General features: G+C 32.1%; 1 protein-coding gene across 7 annotated transcripts in view; it reads left to right on the top strand.

Annotated features, from left to right (window-relative positions):
• Positions 1 to 21864, top strand: part of LOC118190273 (uncharacterized) — a 182344-nt gene that overhangs the window by 31746 nt on the left and 128734 nt on the right. For all 7 annotated transcript variants that reach the window (XM_085827602.1, XM_085827631.1, XM_085827618.1 and 4 more), the window contains exons 5-14: positions 4154 to 4605; positions 9124 to 9238; positions 9619 to 9756; positions 14275 to 14340; positions 15944 to 16026; positions 16153 to 16270; positions 17490 to 18149; positions 19582 to 19709; positions 19797 to 19985; positions 20725 to 20779. In XM_085827602.1, coding sequence (XP_085683728.1) covers positions 4154 to 4605; positions 9124 to 9238; positions 9619 to 9756; positions 14275 to 14340; positions 15944 to 16026; positions 16153 to 16270; positions 17490 to 18149; positions 19582 to 19709; positions 19797 to 19985; positions 20725 to 20779 — 2004 coding nt within the window. The remainder of the gene's footprint in view (positions 1 to 4153; positions 4606 to 9123; positions 9239 to 9618; positions 9757 to 14274; positions 14341 to 15943; positions 16027 to 16152; positions 16271 to 17489; positions 18150 to 19581; positions 19710 to 19796; positions 19986 to 20724; positions 20780 to 21864) is intronic.

Genomic DNA, 21864 nt, shown 5'->3' on the forward strand with positions numbered 1-21864 from the left:
AGCACTAAACGAGGCTATCTTTACATGTAAATATTGGGGTTAGGGGAAGATGGTTAGGAAATTGGTTAGGTATTAAATTTAAAAAGTATGTTTTTTTAATAAAAATAAAACCAAACATTTATTTCTTAAAGCCCAAATTAATACCACATTATTATTTCTTGCAAAAATAAAAACAAAATATAAATAACAAAACGAATATTCTTAAAAAAAAACAAATAAAATTCTCAGTCAGTCATATTTAGTTAGCCTTCTGCGTTTTTAGTGTTCTGCCTTTTTGTGACAAAAGCATCTAATGTTGTTTGCCTTTTTCTTTTGCGTTGTTCTCTTAAAAGTTCTTCACAAACGGATAGAGCATCTCTAACACCACGCCTTACTTTTGAGCTCCTGTCAAAATACGGATCATTTTCAATGAATTGATCCATTATTTCGGTTATGGTAGACAAACTCCTTTTTACAAACGCCATCGAAAGTTCTTTTTGCTCTTCTTCTGAATCACTGCTGTCAACATTTTTGTTTTCTTCTTGTTCAGTTAATTCCTTGAGCTCATCATTAGAAAGACTAGCCGCTGCTTCTTGAATTATTTCTTCGACATCTTCCACATTTACCCCTTCAAAATATGTCTGTACAATACCGCACCAAACAAGAAATACAAGTACACTCTTTCGGATATGTATTTGAAACCTATCGCTGCATAATATTTCGGGGAATCCCCGTATGCTGCGAGCGATTTCGTGGAATCCCCGGGTTGAAATAAAAGAGCGCTAAACCGAAACAGCGCTAAACGAAACAGCGTTAAGCGGGGTCTTACTGTATTAAGCTTTTTTTTTGTAAATTTTGATACCCGTTAGATCATAATTGCTCATTATTTTATAAATTACGGTTTCATATTTTTAATTTTATAATTTCTGCATGCCATTTTACCAGATTTAAACTGATGATCTATAATCCGGAAAAATCGATAATCCGGAATCGCCGAAGTCCCGACGAGTCCGGATTAAAGACTTTTGTCTGTATATCACTCTCTTACACTCTCGCCATTGTGACATACCATCGGCGTCATCTTGTTACTTCCTGAAATTTGCATATGATTCTTGAAGATGTGTGTAGTGATTTTACAGGTGATATATTTATTTTAGAGTTTGATTTCCGCGTGACTCCGAATTATCCTTAATTTATGGACATGAGTGTAATAATTTCATTAAATAACATGGAACTAATAAAATACTAAATTAATAGATAAATTTGCAAATTTAGTATATACACATAATACCATGGTCTTAGTATACTATTTATATAATATACACTTTGGCCATAGTAACGGACCATAGAGGTTTTTTCAGGCATGTGTTGGTTAAATTCACATTGTCCCCTGAATGGTTTTAAATTTTCATCAGTTGTCACATATTCACCTGCAGTGTAGGCTTTCAGACAGTTCTCAATGAATTCTTCGAAAAACTTTCTTAGGAACCCAATTTATCCACATCTCTTCTACTCGGACAATCTCGGGTATCTCAAACTGAAGGCATTTTAGTAGGAAAAGGAATTGCTTGCAGGGCATTGTTTTGTGGAAAATATCTACTCCAGTTCCTCTGTTGCCTGTAGATCTTTTACATTGATGTGAGAGGATTTATGAACACCACGTATGTACGGAATTTCCAAAAGTGCTTTGATTTCACATTCATTCGTTTTCTCTGCATCGTGCTGACATACAAACCGCTCCTAAATAGAAGCAATTTAAATATTTTTAACTACCATTTCTATCATGTCTTTGTTGATGAGCAGAGCCAAAGAATCTAACAGTGTTGATCCATCATTTGAATAACTCGTATTTCATGGAATTTTGAAGATAATGTTTTTAAAACTAGCCCTAACATTCATTTGGAATGTGTTTTTCTTTCACATCAGAAGATTTTTGTCAACATAATTTTCATCATTTGATTCATATTCTAGTTTACTGTCTAATTCAAGGTAAATATTCCTATTGTAGGGTAATAATTCCTATTTGCGATTCAAGGTAATAATTCCTATTTGCTTAACAATTAATCTTTCGTTGGAATGGTTTCTAACGTATTTTTCAGTCTTTCTATTTCTTTATCATAAATCAGATGCCTCACCATGCTGACTAAGCGAGTGAGGATGAAAATCTGAGGGACGCGAGAAGGCATATGCATGTCACATACCCCGAGGGTACTATTCCAAGAATCACCTTGCGGACTTTCCAGCTTCAAGAATATGACCTTGAATTCGGCTATAAATGGCTTTGTCCATTTCTAGTAAAGGGGGTTGGGTATAAATAACAAAGAATATGGCCCTGGGTATGAGATACCGGCACACATGCGTGCTCACAGTTTAACAGTCCACACTGAACAATTGACATTTTGCAAGACTTTAGAGTGGCCCTTTTCAATTTCTGAACCACATTTTTAATGTTTTCAAAATGCTCTTCAAATCTTTTCTTGATGGTGATGATGTCATCCAGATACATCAGGAAGGCTTCGCCGAGAAAACCTTTTTGCCAAGGTGACGGTGAGGTGTTGGAATGTTGCTAGTGCAGTGCACAATCCAAATGACATGACCTTGAACTCCTAAATCCTAGTCCAGTAGTAAATGCTGTTTCTTTCTTAGTCATCAAGGTTTATCTCTACTTGCCAGTATCCACTCTTTGAATCAAGTGTAGAAAACCACTTGCTTCCAAAAACAGTGTCCAGAATGTCATCAGTTCTAGGAAGAGGATAGCTTCTTTCTTTGTGACCTTGTTCAACTGGCAGTAGTCGATGTAAAATCTGGTTCACCATTTAGAATCAATATTTACCATTTAGAAGATGGTAATGATCACTGCAAACAAGGCAGGAAATAATTTCAAATGCAATGACTGTAAATCGTTGAAAAAGGATTTGTATGAATGTACGTATATGCATGCTGTCCACTGTAGTGAACAAACTGTAGCAATTATTTAAAACGAAATTTGAATAAAATTAATTTTTTTATTATTGCTATTTTAAGTAGAAAAAATACAAACATTTGCGTTTAACTTCGTCTAGATTATTTGTATGCAACAAAAGGTTAAGATCATGTAGAGATGGGGTTGCCAAGTTGTCGATCACAAGCTACACATTTATCCTAACATATTTGTGTTGATTATGAACTATGCAACTATTACGTGATTAGATATTTATTTCTTTCCCCCTCCCCTTGTGGATCAGTAGATCGCAGCATTGACTATCGTTATTAGTTTCTTTACGTAGTGGCTGCAGTGCTAGCAAATTGTTTCCAGAGAACATTAAACCTATAAGGTTTGCTTATGTAATATCTGCACATTGATTTTTAGTAAGGATGCATTGAAAAAATGTTGATATCTGTAATCGCTGCATAAACCTTTTTGTTTTTCAGTTGGTGCATGAGAAATACACTTTGTGTGTGCTTGTGTGCTCATTTGTGATGATATAAATGGTAAATTTGTTTTAGGTAATGTGTTTAAAAAGTAATCTGAAAAAACTACTATTAAATGCATGTGCTTCCTTGCCTATTTTAAATAAAATAAATCAGAGCTGTGTAGGTATGTACATAAAAATTTAGAGTTTGTTAATAAAGAAAATGGGTCCCAAAATGTGGATTACATTAGAGTTTTTGTTGGGCTGTGTTAACCTTTTTTTAATCATATAATTATATGTATTTACTTGTAATTAATATACTTATTTATAATGATTTATTCATTGTTTAATAGTGAAATGGTAATCTGCTATTATTTCATTATCACATCAGAAATGCCATTTATTTTCTCCTTTATGTTTCAGAGTCACTATGCGTGTAAATTGCAAAATAAAAAAAAGTTTTCAAAACGCCGGTATAAAGCATTCAATTATTAGTATTTTCATTTGTTATTTTTTCCTCTTCCTTCAAGAGCTATCCTGAACTTCCTATGGAGGAGTAAGTTCAGATTATGAAATTTAGGAACTGAGTGACTCGTGTAATAGCTAATTTGCATTTAGATTTTTTGGACAGAATGTGTGGACATTGTATAAGCATATATGACAATTTATTTTGGAACATGAGAAAAGTGTGCTGTAGGTTTTTTTCCCTATTTGTTTTTAGTTGTTAAGAAAAAATGCATTTCAATCAGCGAGAATGTATTTTATATTTTATTCCATTTTAGGAAGGAACAGAAGGCGCTCAGTTGCCTATTGGTGGTGAAATGCCAATGACTACTGGAGATGCTGCTGAATCTAAACAAAAGAAAGGAGCAAGGAAAAGGAAACCCAAAGAAAATGATGGAGAACCAAAAGAACCTAAACCGAAAAAGCCCCGGAAAAAGCCTGTGAAGCAACCAAAGAAATCAAAAGAAGAACCACCTAGTGAAGCTGTTCCAAATGATGGAAATAACAATAGTATTGAAACCACAGGTGATGTAAATAAACCAGGGGAATCTGTGCCTGCAGGTGATGCAGTGCCAAATGCAAATGTTGAAAATGAGTCTAAAGAAAATATTGAAACTGTTGAAAAAGATGTGAAGGATAAAAAGCCAGCTAAATCAAAATCATCAAAAACACCTAAAGATGGTGTACCTAAAGAGCCAAAAAAGACAACTCCAAAAAAGAAACTCCCCAAGTATATAATTTTTTATTTTTGAACAGCATTTCCTAGTTTCCTTTATTTGCATTTGTTAAGACTGTGTATAGAAATAGAAAATAATATTTTAAATTAGCTGATTGAATGATGCATATTATAAATATTTGAACAGTTATTATTATTATTTTTTTAGTTTTGTTTTTAAAAATATAATTACATGCATGCCAACGTGTGTGTATATATATATTTTGTTAGAGTAACACAAGTGGCCCAATAAAGGTATTCTATGTTGAATAATTACATTGTTTAAAGATAAAATAATCCCCCAAGTGTAATACTGTGCATAGAAACTACATATTTGCCACTAATTATTGTAGGCATGTCTAGTTTAGCAATTTCAGTTTTAAGCTAGTATTCATTATACTGATTGCTGGCATTCCTGAAAACAAATGCATAGTAATTAGGGATGTGTAATTTTCTAATTGAGGGGGTTCACATTTATTTGAAGAAACAGTTAAGAAATTTGAATCACTGTTTCTATTATAAAATAAAATACTTCAATAATTAAAAAAGAAAATAATCATGTTTCATTAGCAGTTACAGTTGTTGATTCATCTTTTAATATTCTGTTATTGCATCTTTCTTGGAATAGTTGTGAAATGGTGTATAATGTACTGACATCTAAAAGCATCTCTAAAAGAAAGGTTGTCTGAACCAGGCACATATTCTGCGTAATAATAATATATAACTCAGTGATATAATTTATGTAGTGAACTGTTAGCTTTAAAACACATTTTGCTTTATCCTCGACAACTTCTGATTTGTTTTTGTTCATTTCAGTTTTATGACATTTTTGCATTTGAATGCCAATTCCTGTTTGCTATTTTTAATCATAATACATTATCCTCATATTTAATCCCCATACAGCTCAAAATTTATTTATTTTGTGTTTGATATGTGGTGTTATTTTATACATGCATGAATGAAATGTATATGATTGTAAAATCTATAGGGGTGTTTACATATTTTTAGAATGACTTTGGGGGCTGTTTAATTAATGTTTAAAGTGCTAAAACGTGTAAACGCCTTCTATCCGTATGTGTGTCTATAAATATTGTTTCATAATAAAGTAATTAGTAAAGTTAAATAAAATTAAATAATTCTCTTATGCCATTGCTTCAAGGAATGAAATTTGAGTTTAACAAATACAGTATCATTATCTCGTTCATATAAAGCTAATTAAAATTTTAAATTATGAAAATTCGATTCAAACAAATAAAATGATTAATTATTACTGCAAATTAATTTGCAACATTATTCAAATTCAGAAAGCATTAAGTAAAATAGTGCAACCATTTAAGTACATGAAAAAATATATAATAATCCAAAAATTTTTAAAAACTGAATTAATTTGGAATTTATATTCATTAGCAAAAAAATCGATTACAGATTTGTGTAGAACTGTTCACTTCTATTGGAATACCTCTCACCTTCTGAAAGATCTTATTATTAAAATTAATGTAGTTATTAAATAATGCGCAATGCAATGTTTTCCATTTGTCAATTCAAAGGATGCTTAGCATGCCATGGAAATGTTATATACAGTACAAAGTCCAAAATCCATATGTCCATTATCGAGAATGATCTAAAATCCTGACCTCAAAACCACCAACAAAAGTTTTCTCGTAGGCTTACGCATACTCATTTAATTTCCCCTTCCACGCATAATAAAACATCTGGAGAGTCCCGATTCTTAATTTCACTTCAACACTAAATAAAATGCCTTGTTACTTAAGAAACAATAATTTTAGCTTAAGTTTGTATGAGCAGTAATTTGACTCCATTGCTGCGTATTTGCTTGGCACACATCCTCAAACCGAAACATTCCACATAGATGCATTGTTGATCTGACAACAACCTGGCGAATCATTATTTGTATACTTTTCCTTTTATTACCGTATGTTTATCAAAAGATGAAAACTTGAGTAATGACTCATGTAGCGATGCCTAAACAATTTTTTTTTATGTTAGCATTTGAATAATAAAGGAGTGTGGCAATGATTACAGATTTCAGTTAAATGTTGACGAGGAAAAATTTACCAAAAATTTCTTTCCATGAGCTAAAAATAGATTTTATTGATGATACTTATGGACCCAAAGATTACATTTAGGGCTATTTGAATTAAGAATAGCTGATTTGTTATTCACATAAACCCAGAACCAGTGCCAGTTCTCCTATGGCCGTGCCGAGTCGCAGAATTTAGGACCCACAGAGACCGCATCAGGCGGTAAGATATCTAGCGCTGGCCCTCAATAAAGCTTAAGTATATGTGGGAATTTATTATTCAGAACTCAAGCCTTAAGCATGTGCAAGAAATAGACATAAGTATAATAAATAACTAAACTGATACAATTCAGGCTTAATTGTCTCAGTGCGCGAAGCAAGCTAAAATTTAACAGAACAACTTGTCGTTAGTCGCCAAGCTCATGATGCATAGCCAAATACGTATAGTGAAGGATAGCTAAATTTGATGATGACAGCCACTAATTTTAAAGGTTTTCTAATATTGTAAAACACAAATGAAATTTTCCATTTAATGGATTTTGTAAAGAAATGTGGAGAAGCAGTAATAAATGAAGATGATGTAAAAGAAGTTTTCATTGTGATAACAGTGCTTCTCAATCATCAATCAATTAATGAATGAATGGAGAAATCTGTAGTATTGTTCTAGATCCAGAAAATATCGCTACCAATAATGACGAAGCTGACAGAGAAGTTACTGAAAACGAGAAAATTTTGATTGACAAGTTAGTCACAATCCTCGAAACAGCAGTTACAGGACTTCAACAATGTAACTAAACAAAAGATTATCTCCGTCTACAGAATTAAAGAGAAAGTATTAGCACAAAAAACGAAGTAACTTGAAACAACTTACATTGAAAGAAATGTTTAATAAGGTAAACAAATAAATATTAAGCTTTTTTTTTTTTTGTAAATTTTGATACTCTTTAGATCATAAATACTTCATTATTTCATAAATCGCGATTTCATATTTTTAATTTTATAATTTCTACATGCCATCTTACTAGATTTAAACTGATGATCTGTTATCTGGAAAAAATCCCAAATCTGGAATCGCCAAAGTCCCGATGAGTCCGGATTTCGGACTTTGTACTGTATATATATATATATCTTGCAGCAGTGGCGCAAGAGAATTATTTAAATTTAATGTAACTTTACTTTTTTTCTTGTGAAACAAATTGGTAGTACTTACTAGCTTTTAGCGCTAATTACCTTGTTTGATTTCACATTTTCATTTTTTTTCAAATGGAACTTAGTTTAAATAGTTTAGTTTCCTTTTAATTTTTATTTCTTTGCAGTTAAAATTTCTTAATTAAATTTTATATTTGCTTTATACGAGTAAAGAATATTTGTTTTATATATATGCATATATTATATACAATATTGTTACGAAATGTACAGGCGCAGTAAGATGGCTTCCCCACAAAGCAGTTTTAGGGTTGCCATAAAATAGCAACGAAGGCAGGGTTGCCACATTTGGCAAAAAAATCTCCCATTAGGCAACAAAATTGGCGATATGCCGTGTACAGATGGAGAACCTTCTGGAACAAACTTACTGGTTACTTACCTTAACCCAGAATGTTCTCAAACACGAGCCGAAAGCTATATAAAACCTTTCTTGTCCCGCAGTCAGTTAGTGTGTGCCTTGTCGAGAGTGCGAGATAGTTGATCTCGAGTTAGTCAGTCCGCGTGGAGTTGATTGAGTTGACAGCCGGGCCGAGTGGGTCATTGAGTGCATCGAAAGAGTCTCTTAGTGTATCGTGGTTAGTGCATCATCGAGAGAGAGTGTTGAGCTCCAGGAATGACTGAACCAAAGAGTTGGGAGTTGTGCTCTGTGTGTCGTCGAGTGCATTGCGAGTTGTAGTGTGAAGAGTCTCGAGAGTACGTGGAGTTCCGAGAACGACCGAGCAGAGACGGGAGCTGTACTCTAGTGAAGCTGTCTGAACCCTTTTAGTCTGATAACCTGATGGCTGTGTCGCTGATTGTTTAGCGTGTTTAGGGTAGATCTTCGACGACTGTAAAAGTGTTTTGTAGCTGTTCTGATTAATATTGGCGAAATAAAGTGTGTTTCGATATTTCATCAAATAGTGTCATCATTATTCACTCCAAATCCATACGAACCCCGTACGAACGTAAAGGAAGAAAAAAAACGTAACTGGTGTCAGAAAAATAAAATGCAACAATATATATATATGCATGCATGCTCAGTAGGCCTCTATCATAATAAATTATTATTTTGGATTTTATGAAAATTTTAAATGTAAAGTGAATGTTTTATTGCCATTATATGAATAAATTTTATTTTTACTGATTTTGATCTTGCTGGCAATACAATATGAAGTAGCTCTGATGTATAAAATGTGCTTTGATAGTATAATATAAAATGACGTAGCAACTGATGATGATATGTATATGTACAACCTTATACATATACAACCTTATGTATATGTATATGTATTTTTTGTTTTAAACAGGATAGCTCTAAAATTCACTAGTAAGAAAAAGAAAAAGAAAGCTCTTACTGTATCTGATAATTCTGATATTGAGCGTACTCCTCCTCCATCACCAACAGAAAATGATGGTGTTACTGTAAGTAATTAAAAAAAAAAAAAATTTTTTTTCAAACTATAAATTGAGTATAATTTCTATCAGTAATTTGCATATAGTTTGTTGTATTAAATGTTATCGGCATTCAAGGTCATATTAAAAAATGTTAAAACAGCCATTCAATACAAAAGATTAGCAGACACAATTATTTTCTTTTCAGGTTGTTTTATTTATTTATTTATTTTAAATACAGAGTTGTTGGGACTGCATTTTGTGAAAAAGTTATTTTTGAATTTTCGCATAAGCATATAACTTATAACATCTTTGATTAATACATTCATTTTAATCGTGATCAATCCAGAAGACTTATTCAGAGTGAGCAGTATTTTAGGAATTAATAATGTATACTTTATTCATTTCAGAAACGCCGGTCAGCTAGAAATACAGAGAGGAAGAAATATACTGATGACATTGAATTACACTTGTCTGATGATGAAACTATTGAAATGGATTTTGGGCAATCTTCCAGACATGATGGAAAAATTGTTCAAGTTGTTGTGGTATGCACAATTCTGATAAATAATCAGATATACTGTATTTCATCACATATTTCCCCTCCCTTTTATAGTAATTTTATTGTCCCAAAATCGAGAGACTAAAATGTAGAGACTAAAATGTGAGTAATTTAATTTGCGAAGGATGCGTTTACAGTAAAAACATATCGAGTGAAAAGTAGTCATGTATAAACTACAGGTGACTATCACAATATTATTTCATTAAAATAAACTTTCATTCCAATAATCATACTTAGTAATCAGGGCTGTGGAGTCGGTAGAGAAAATGACCAACTCTGACTCCGGCTCCTGGAATTTTAAAGACTCCAACTCTGACTCCCTCATATATATATGTATGTAAACATACACACATGGGTTACAGCTTATTTTTTTAATGTAAAAGAAGTAATAGATGCCACAGAAAAAACATTCATGGCATAGGAAATTACTTATAATAATTAGCATTTATTATAAAATGGAAAAACTGGCATTAGTTATTTCTAAGAAACAGTATAGCTTCGGCAAGATCTTCTTTGTTGGAGAGCCATAGATCATATTTAATAAACTTCAGAGCTGAGAAGAGTCTTTCCTTTCTAACTTGAGTAGGAGGAAGAGCTGTTACTGTTAGGGCTACTTCTTTTAACTTTTCAGGATAGAAATTCTAAAAGAGCTGTCTTGCATACGCAATCATATTTCTCTGTTTCCTCAAAGGCCATGTAGAAATCTTGTTTGTATTTTTCATTTTTATATCTAAAGGCTTGGTTCTTTATTTTCATTCGCTTTGCCTTAGCCTTTTCAATATTATCCAAAAATATTTCTCAAAATCTAATTCATCACTGGAAGAGGATGATAGAGACTCAGTTGCAATGTCTGCAGTTTGACTGTTCTGATTCAAATTCCAATTGTTCTGAGAATAATTTCATTCTTAATAAAAGTTCATAGATGGCTTTCTTTGCCTTTCAAGTTTGTTTGTCATCCAAGAACATTCAGTGTTTCGGATGTACATATATTGAACCAAGCAAGATCTCATTGTCTAGCAAACTAGTTTTTCTTTTCTTCCACAGATTTATTGCAGAGGAAAGGATTCCTTCTGCAATAAACCCTTCATTTCAAAAAGAACAAACATCCCATTCTTCCATTCTCGCCTCCTGTCAATTCTTCGGATTGTAGCTTTTTTGTGCCTATATACGGTGTAGAAAGGAGAGTTTCCAATTTTGCAAGGTCATTCCACAGTTTTTCTGTTAGTGAAACATTAGGGTTATCTACATCTTCTAAAAAAGTTCTTAATTCTTATGACCTCTTTATCATTAAATATGAACTTCCTTATCATGTTGCTTGGTTAATAATTGCTCCTTTTCTTGCTCGCTTCCTAAGAATGGCATCAATTTTGAGAGTTCTTTCTGTTATTGCAGCTTACCTAAATTTATCGGTGAGATTTGTAACTAAATAAATCAGTTTAATCACTAATGGCAAATATCACATCCATCCTTCTCCCTTAAATGTATTTATTAATATGTCAATAAAATAGAAAATAACTATTTATTAATGTATATAGTTCATAAATAAAAATAATAACTCAGATTGTCATTAATTTTTTTCAATTCAGTTTAATTTCATTTCAAATTCAACAAAACTGGTCCCAGAAAAACTGGAGTCGGAGTCGACCTGTTTTTAGCGACTCCTTTTACCCCAAAATCTGCCCGACTCCATGATTCCGATTCCACAACTCTGCTGTCAACATCCACCAGAATGAAAATTAACGTATAAATAAGTTAAGTTAAGGTCAGTTACGGTATAAATAAGCTCAAATTTTGAAAATCAAGTAGCTTTGGGCAGCACTGACTGACAATCATTATTCTGCAAGTTGGATTTAATTTAACACCTTCAGCTTTGGCAAGCCATCTTTGCTTTGTAAATACTTAAGACTAAGCACTGTATTTCACATTCAGTGATTCAATTATGAACTTAACTAACTTATGAATAATAACTCAGATTGTCATTAATTATTTTCAATTCAGTTTAATTTCATTTCAAATTCAAACGGTCCAACAAAAGCTGGAGTCAGAGCCGACCCGTTTTTAGCGACTCCATCTCTGACTCCTTTTACCCCAAAATCTGCCCAACTCCATGACTCGAACTCCATAGCCCTGTTAGTAATATATTGTTACAATATCTAATAAGTTATAGCTTCATTTTTATGTCACTGTAACTTCTGTTATTATTATTTTTTTTAAATTTCTTGTATTCTCATTCTTGTTTCAGCTAATCCATAAGACTGAAATTATCATTAAATAGTTAGGAGAGGTGAATGAGCAGATGTCTTGGCAAATTCATAGACTATGTACGTTCCGTTGTTTAAAAATAGTGGACTGTAAATGGACTTGATATTACTTCAGTATAGAACCCAAGAAACCTCAGAGTCATAATGTTGACCGAAACTTCTTTATTGGCTTTCAAACAGTAAGTTGGTTGAGGAATGGCGAAGACCATACTGCAAACTCCGACTTCGGTAGCGGCTTACCACACAAACTCAGAAGAACCTTTGCTTAATTGAAACTCCAGTAATTCACAGCAACCTCAAAGCTCTAAACGCGAGCTTTAAAAGCCTAACAAATTTGCGTCTGCGCCGCTCCTCGGTACAAAGAAAGAAATACAATTTGCATAACATCGAACATACCCCCAGCCTTGAAGTCAAAGGGTCAAAAGTCAAGGGGGTTCAAAGAATAAATTTAAACTGTTGAACTGCATAAACCTGAAAATAAAAATTAAAGTCTCTAAATCAGGAATTAAAGCTTTGCTATAGGTCGTTTTATTTCATCATTAGAAGTGCGCAAACTCACCACTCGAACTTTCTCATCAAGACCAGGATACACTTTAGTAATTCTACTCAATTTCCAACGTAGCGAAGGTAGATTTTCGTTCTTAATAAGAACCATATCACCAATCTTCAGATCTTGTCGTGATTTGCACCACTTGGGTCTCTGCTGCAACCTAGATAAATACTCACTGCTCCATCTCTTCCTGAAATGTATCCAGAATTTTGGCCACCTCTGATAAAATAGTTCTCTTAGTAAACTCTTTATCACTTATGCATACCGAAAAATGAAATGTATCACTAGAGTTGCTCCAATTAATTCCCAATACCTTTACTTTCTTGTCACTGGTTATTTCAAGAGAAATACTGGATTCTCGTAAGCACTCGGGAATATTCTCTAAAATAGCTGAACTGTTTGAAATCCACTTCCTTAAGCGGAATCCACCCCTTTTCATCATTTCATTCAACTGCTGAACTAGAACATTCTCTTCCTCTTCACTTTGTGCCCCTGAAAGCAAATCATCAACATAAAAATCACGAAGGGCAATTTTTGATGCTAAAGGGAATCTGTTAATGGCGAAGACGGTTTTCAATCAGTGCTAAAAGCAATAGCCAAAAGATTTCCGCCGAAAAAATAATTCTGCAACTTATTCAAATTCGAAACCGAAAGGGTTTAATTGCTATTTTATATTTTAAAACAAAATAATATAAAAAACTGTATTAAAAATTATCTGTAATTAATAAATGTACATTTTCTTTCTATTCATACTTTTTTACTCAAACTTACAAAGCGCGCCAACCTGGTTGCGATAATACGTAAGTACCTGAGTTTGCTTCTTGCTGGCACATACATGTGTCACTTGGTGTGAAAGTATTAAGGCTGATTTTTTTAAAAAAATTTTATTTATTATTTTATTTATTATTATTTTTTTTTTATGTTTGGTAACTGAACCAATCATTTTATCTTATGTCTCAGTGGTGAGTTGAATGTTTGGAATGGGGAAAATATTTTTATATCGTATGAGTGAGTATAAATGTTTTGTAAAATAAATGAATGATTCCAGGTTAAACGTAGAATATGTTGTCAACATACAATATTTAAATACCTTGATACAAGACATTCATTAAAAGACTATTTTCTGTAATAACATGTAGGGTTAGGAGAAATTCACATTAACTATTGAGTGAATGAAAAAAAAAAAACTTTGATAATTATAAAACAAAATCTAGGATTGAATGTGAAAAGTTTTGTAACAAAATTTGAAAAAAATCAAAAGTTTCTGTATAAAAATGTTTGGTATGAGCATGGAGATAATGCAGTATGCAAGACACATATATCACCATAAAAACTCCTGTACAGGTTTCATAAAAAATTATTATGAGGTAATATTTATTATTTTGTTTTAGTGCTCTTTATGAAATCTTCATGCTTGATAGTCAGTGTAATATGGTGAAGAGGAAGCTTGAATAGTACTTCAGTAATTATTGTTAGCAACTGTGTAGATTGGTTTTCATTGAAAATTGCCATTTGTAAAATGTCAGCTGGGTTTGCAGTTCTTGAATTGTTTTTACAAACTTTTTAGTGTAATTTAAAAGTTTTGATATAATTTGAAAGTTTTGATATTGATTGCTTTTTATAAATAGTTAAAATTCCTGCTAATTTCTATAAAAACAAAGAATTAATAAATTATTTATATTTATTTTTGAAGGATAATCATGCTGATGATTACATGGTGGTAGAAAAGATCTTAGCTATTAGAACAGTCAAGAAACAGGTAATAAATTCATCTTATTTAAAACAACTAAACTATGAAAATCTTTTCGAAGTAGAGTTATGTATATCTTTGGAGAGAGAAAGAGATTTAAATTTGCTTTTGAAAGCACAGAAGGAAGTGTGTGTGCTATGTTTATGCATGCATAAGATAAGGATTATAGGAGATTAAACTGTAGATTTAATTTGTGATAATGCATAAAATCTTTTTAATCTGATTATTTCACCTTTCAAAAAATTCCTTTGTTAAATCTTTAAAGTCTGTCATTTGGAAAGTTATCAGTTATGTATAATTCTTATTGCCAGTACAACATGTAATATGTGCTTACATAGTGGCAAACACAAGACTAATTTGTTTTATCCAACACATTAAAATTTTTAATGCATAATGAAATGAATACTCATCTCTGTGTTGGGAAGTAAGTTAACTACATCTTTCTTAATTTAGTAATATAACTGTTATGTTTTCGTTATCTCTTCACATCTATAAAACCTATAAGTTCCTCACATCCACATTTGACATAAATTCTCGACATGAAAAATGAACTTCACATTCATTCTGAAGTAACAAAAAAAAAAAAAAAAAAAAAAAAAATACATTTACACTTCATACACAATATAAAAAATTTTCAGTCACCTGTAACAACAGAAATTATTTTGTTTTAGTAAAATAGGGGAACATTTCCACTATTTTAACATGATATCAGCATTTCTGTTTTTACAACACACTCAAGAAAAAATCTCGAATATCTCGACTGCATTTCAGTTAAAAAAAAAAGTTATCGCTTTATCACCACATGCATAGTGCACTCTCCTATCCGCGCATCTTCTCTCGTTCATTGCCAGATTCTCCTTTCTTTTCGGATCGGGATGGCTGGCCTTGCCAAACTCTCCAGCAGGGCTAGGTTAGGAGTTTTTTTAAATTGAGTATGTACATGACAGTAACCTTGCTCTTCTTGCACTTTCCTTCATTTTGTCAATATGCAACTCATTGCATAGTTATTATGCAGTGAATATTTGAAAAGTATGCTTCTATTTATTGATTGGTGTGTATTTCGCTATGTACGTTTGAATCAAGAATGTTGTGCTAAAAATAAAGATCTGTGTTAGTTGGCCTTTATTGCATGTTCAAATTTATGTACCAACTCTTACGATTGTCTCCATCAGCATGTGTGTGATTATGGCAAAGCCTCGAGGGCTATCTGCCTAAGGGAAGGAATGCCTTCGTGGAGGACTTTCTAAGGGAAACTGGCTCGTATACACATTACACGTGGAGAAAACCACGAAAACGCCCATGCAGCCAGCCCGTTTGTGGGATTCGAACCTCAGACCGTATCTCCATCAGAGCTTAAATTTTATCAGTTATTTAATATTATCATTTCTCAAAAATTACTTATGAGCTAGCTAGGTCAGCTGTGAAGTAACTTGAATACCGAAGCTTATTTCATAGTTTCAAATGACTTAAAACCTTGATAATTGTAAAATACTAAGTGATTGCTCTATTGAAGATCACTTGGGTTCAAGTGGTTAAGTTACTTAATAAGTTATCAGTTTGTAAAAAAATATTCAGTTAATTGGCATTTGATGGTTTAATTTTTTTCTTTTAGGTTGAAAATGCAAATAGTGATGTCGAGAATAGTACTCCTGAGATGATTGATGTTGAAGAATATTTTGTGAAATATAAAAATTTGTGAGTATAATTTCTTTATGCTTAATTCCCTTTTTTTTTTAATGTTTACTATTATTTGCAGCAACAAACTGAAATTTTTTGTTGCAAGACTTTTTTTTAATAAAAATGAGTATTTATTTCTTATAGATCATATATTCACTGTGAATGGAAAACATTGGAAGAATTAGAAAAGGGGGATAGGCGTTTCATCCAGAAGGTTAAAAGATTCAAACAAAAAAAGGAGACTTTTAACTTTTTTGATTTTGTAAGTATCATAAATCTCCAATAATGAAGTTACAAATATGAATCCATTTTTTCCTTGGATTTAAATGTCTGTTAAGCAAAGGCATTTTTATTTATTACAAAGCCTTTTAAATGGTTAAAACCATCATGACCTTTTGATTGGTGAATACCTTCACTGTGTTCATTTGCTAACTATAGTACATAGCTACATGGATTTTTTTTTTCATAATTCGTATATATATTTATTTATTAATATTTAAGAGTGTTTTCTGAGCAGATGCATCAATGGGTACAAATATATAAAACTTAAAAGAATAAATTTATTTACACAATTGTATAGTAATTGTTCAAACTTCATAGCATAATTATATAGATATACAGCACTGCAGGTCTATAGATAAATAAGTATGTAGAAACATATAAATGTATGTTGCTGTGGGAATATAGATACATGAAATTTCTATAAATCAATATTCTTCTTTATTGGTAAAATCTTTGTTAGTATATCTGCTTGTATAGCATATCATTGCTTTTTTTTAAGTATTATTTTTTAAGGTATTAATTGAGGAGGTAATTATTGGTTTCAGCAAATTTTTTAAATATAAATTTAAAATTAGTGTCGGTTTCTTCAACTGAAAATACTTATTCTATCACAAAATGAGATGGCTTGCATGAATTGACGGGCAAGAAGTTTTTTTAATGGTATTAACATTTATTTACAGACATCTTTTAATTACTTAACCCCCCAAAAAAACTTATGCCGAGTAACAATTTATGAAAATATTCAGATGAACGGACGGTTTAAAAATTCTTTTGCTAGAACTGGAGAACTGGATTTTTATTCGGAAACAAAAGTTTGCATGGTGTGATACAAGGGTTGAACAAATGTATGGAAAAACATTGCATTTACTAAGACTGTATAGGAAAACCGTTGGGCATTCAAAACAGCTAATGACAAGCTTGTGTCTTTTCTAAAGATTTTTAAATTATTGTGCACAATATTTCTTCCATGATAAATTAAGTTGTGGCTATTCATTTCCGAAGTATAAACTGACATTATTCACTTACATAGGTGGTGCAAGAGATGGCACAACAGTTAGAATGCATGTAAAGCATTTTCAGTAACTTGTGAAGAAGGAATAAATTACTTAATTATTTGTACATTAAAAAGATATTTTTAAATGTTTTTATTTGAGAAATATCTGTCAATTATAAATAATTTTTTAAAATTTTATTTTTAGCTGGAAGAGGATCCTTTCAACCCCGATTATATTGAAGTTGACAGGGTTTTGGATGTTAATGAGATCAGGGAACCTTTGGCATCAGAGAATGATTCAAAAGTTGAACCTTCTTCCAAACCAACAGCAGATGATGCTGATGGTGGTGGAGAAGTTAAAACTGATCAAAATCTCACTCCTGGTGAAGAAGATCTTAAATCAGAGGAGATAAATGTGGAAATTAGTGCTTTGCAAAGTGATATCCCTGAAGCTGAGAAAAGCTCTGTAGATATTGCTTCTCAAAATGTCCTCCACTCTGAGCAGAGAGATGTTGAAACTACTGCTTTGCAGACTGTTTCATGTTCTTCCCAACCACCTGTGATAGAAAATGAATCAAAGGAAGTTCTTCAGACCTTATGTACTGAAAATGATACTTCTCAAGAAGCTTCAGTGAAAGTAAATGTTGAGAATGGTGAAAAGGAGCCCTCTGAAGCTAATTTGGAAGAGAAACCTCCTGTAGCAGAAGAAAAGAATGAAAACTGTAAAGTAACTCGTCATTATTTAGTAAAATGGAGAGGTTTAACATATGAAGAAAGTACATGGGAACTGGAGGATGATGTAGATAATGACAAAATTGAACAATTTCTCAGGTTTAAAGAGCCACCTCCTAAAGAGAAATGGAAAGTAAGTATAATTATTACTTTATATGATGAAAGATATTTAATTGTTGTGCTGAGTATTAACATCAGGGCATAATCAATTTATAGTTTTGGGACATTGCAGATTCTAGAATGAAAGAATTTCCCTTTGTTCTTCAAAGAAATTACAAACTAAATATTGTAAAGTATTAAATAGTTGTAAAATTTCGTGATATTTCATGAAGTATTGATTACTTGTTGCAAGATGATATCTTAAATTTTATTGTTTTCATTTCGAAGCTGTCACTGTTTTAGTTAATGAGATTTGAATATATAACTTTTTTTTTTTAGAATTTCATCGCTTGAAATACAACAGTAGGATTATATGCATAAATACAGTAGCATTTGCAAGTTTAAACCAGTGTGAAATGTGAAATACATATGAACAGATTTATAACACATGAAGAAAAATGTCCTTAGATGTACATACCTATAAAATAATGTAAATAAATAAATTTATGATAAAATGATTAGAATGCAGTGCATAATAATCAGCTTAAAGTTTTTAAACAAAGTACACATAATAATAAAAGAAATGATCATAAGTGACTTCAGATCCAGGTGATGAATAAAGCAAATCGTTTAAAGTGAAGATCTGATTGATGAAGTAATTAATATTAAAAATTCTTCAATAGTAAAGTTGCTCAGTTCTTGAATATAGTTGATGAGATAAATTATTGAGTTAGAAGAGTAGATGAGTTACCTACCATCAGTGATAAAAATTTGAATCTGTGTCAACCAATATGTTTATAAATGGGAACAGTTTTCCCTCATAGGAATTAATGTAAACTGGATTAATTTGTTCCTGGACTGTAGCAGATTGCCTATTTAAACTTTGTGGCAGTACTCTGTGTTCAAGTTCCAAACTCAAAACCAATAAAAATCATTAAAAAGTAAAACAAAGATGAACCCAACATTAAACAGTTTAATAGATTAAAATTTAATTTTATAGTATCTATGAAAACCAGAGGGAACAGCTTAATTGAAAAATAATGAGGAAGATGTTATTGTTTGGATGTGAAATTTCCTTTCTTAAGAACATCATATAACTTAGGGCACCATTTCTTTTATCTTTTCTTTATCTTTAGGATACTTTTTCTTTTATCTTTATTTTGTCTATAAATGCCACTCGATGTTTCTTGAGACTGACTGAGCCTTTGTTTCACTCAAAATGTATCCATTGTGATTCATTAATGTCCCTATTTAAAAATGTCTTTAAAGTGAGACATGACATTGTCATTGAAAATACTTGTGCTGTAATTTATTAATGCTTTATCAGGATGATGTGTCAGCATGAAATTTTTGCGCCTTAACCAGTTTTGCATAAATTTCATGAAACACCATTCATGCATGTATGATCAAAGGCTTCATTGTATTAATAAGTTTCATTTTACTTAAACTGGATGTATTATTTATAGGTTAAAAAGCGTCCTAAGCCATCTGAATGGAATCAGCTTCCTGAATCACCTGTATATAAGGGAGGTAATACACTTCGAGAATATCAGCTGGAAGGTGTCAATTGGTTAACATTTTGTTGGTATAATAGGTAATAATTAAATTCGATGATGCATCTTTTCGTAATAATGAATGATGTTTGGTGTTTATTGCAATTGATTTTTTTTTCTTTCCCCAGTCAAAACTGTATATTAGCAGATGAAATGGGTTTAGGGAAAACAATTCAGTCAATAACATTTCTCAATGAAATTGATAAATATGGTATTCCTGGGCCCTTTTTAGTAATTGCTCCTTTGTCGACTATTGGCAATTGGCAACGTGAGTTTGAAACCTGGACTGATTTAAATGCTATCACATATCATGGCAGGTATGTTTTTTTTTAATCCACAATTTATATATGATAAATTGTGTAATTATATTTCTGAGAAATATTTTGTAATGGTTTGATATTTGTATTATTATTCAGAATGACTGAATTTTAAACAGCGTAATTATTTTATTCTACATAGTGACAATTAATGCATGAAATGAAAGGAAAACACCAAATTGTACTTACGGAGTGTTATGTAACTTCCCTTAGTTAATTGATAATATGAAGATAATCAACTGCTCTACACATTCTAGAATATGTTTTGTTAGTCTTGAGAGTAGTAAATAATGTAGTTTTTGATATTGCATTGAGTCAGAAGTTTGCACTATATATTTCATATATTTCCAAAAGAAAATACTGCATGGGGTAATAGTAGATTACTTACTGAGTCATATTTTAAATTTTAAGGTCTAATGTCATGGAAGTGTTTCATATTTGAAGGAGTATTTCTTTAAGAGAATACTGTAATCTATGTAAATATATTAGTCTTGAGGCTTTGATGCAGGTTGCATAGTAAATCTATATATTGTTAATAGGTATGTTAACTTAATATGTCAGTCGTATGAAATATGCATGTCTGAAAATTTGGAGCTCTGTTTATCTGAAATTGTGTCAATCATTTTCAGTAAATCTGTAGAATGAGGGAAAAAAAAATGTATAGCTATTTGTTACTATGTTACTTAAAAAACATAATAGTATTATCACATTTGTAATTATGATGCAATTTTATTTGCAGTTCACCTAGTCGCAATATGATTCTTGAGTATGAAATGTATTGGAAAGATGAAAAGGTATCTTCTCAAAATTTTTTCATTAAGAAAGTATATGAGCAGAGTGCCTTTTTTATACACGAGGCGTATTCGGAAACTAAGTACCGTTTTGGGGGAAAAAAAAAAAGTAAACCAATTTTTCGAATACAATTTTATTTTTAAATGAAAATATATGTCTTAAACTATTTTTCAACATAGTTTCTGCCAATGATCAAACACCTGTCATAGCGGGTGACCAGATTTTGTATACCATCATCAAAGAAACTTCCCGCCAGTTTCGATAACCATGACTCCACGGCATTTTTCGTATCATCGTCAGATCCAAAGCACTTGCCACCAAGCTTGCACTTCATGTGCAGGAACAAGTGATAGTCGGATGGCGCCAAGTACAGGCTGTACGGCGGGTGATCGAACTGCTCCCAATGAAACTGTCGAATTAACGATTGAGTGAAACCAGCAGTATGGGGCCGAGCATTATCATGGAGCAACACAATTCCTTTACTGAGTATTCCTCTTCGTTTGTTTTGAATGGCACACCTTAGTTTTGTTAAAGTCTCACAATATCGTGCTGCATTAATGGTTTCACCTCTGGAAAGAAATTCAGTAAGCAAAACGCCTTTCCTATCCCAGAAGACAGTGCACATGATTTTTTGTGATGACATTGTCACTTTGAACTTTTGTTTTTTTGGAGAATGAGTGTGTCTCCACTCCATTGATTGTTGTTTCGATTCTGCTGTGAAATGACACACCCAAGTTTCATCACCTGTCACAATTCGGTTTAAAAAGTTTTCTCCCTCATCACTGTACCGTGTGAGAAATGTCAGGGCACTACCAAGTCGCTTTGTTTTGTGAACATCAGTGAGCATTTTTGGAACCCACCGGGAACGCAGTTTGCATAATTCAAGCGATCAGACACAATTTCGAACAAAACAGTATGTGAAATTTGTGGAAATGCCTCTGAAAGAGTTGTCATTGTGAAGCGTCTGTACTCATGAATTGCTTCAACAACTTTCCTTACCAAATCATCGGTGACAACAGAAGCCCGACCAGTCTGAGCCTCGGCGTGGACATTTGTTCGACCTGCATTAAACATTCTTACCCACTTT

This window comes from Stegodyphus dumicola, chromosome 1 (genome assembly GCF_044657685.1).
Source record: "Stegodyphus dumicola isolate Sdum_Otavi_A_Nest chromosome 1, ASM4465768v1".
NCBI lineage: Eukaryota > Metazoa > Arthropoda > Arachnida > Araneae > Eresidae > Stegodyphus > Stegodyphus dumicola.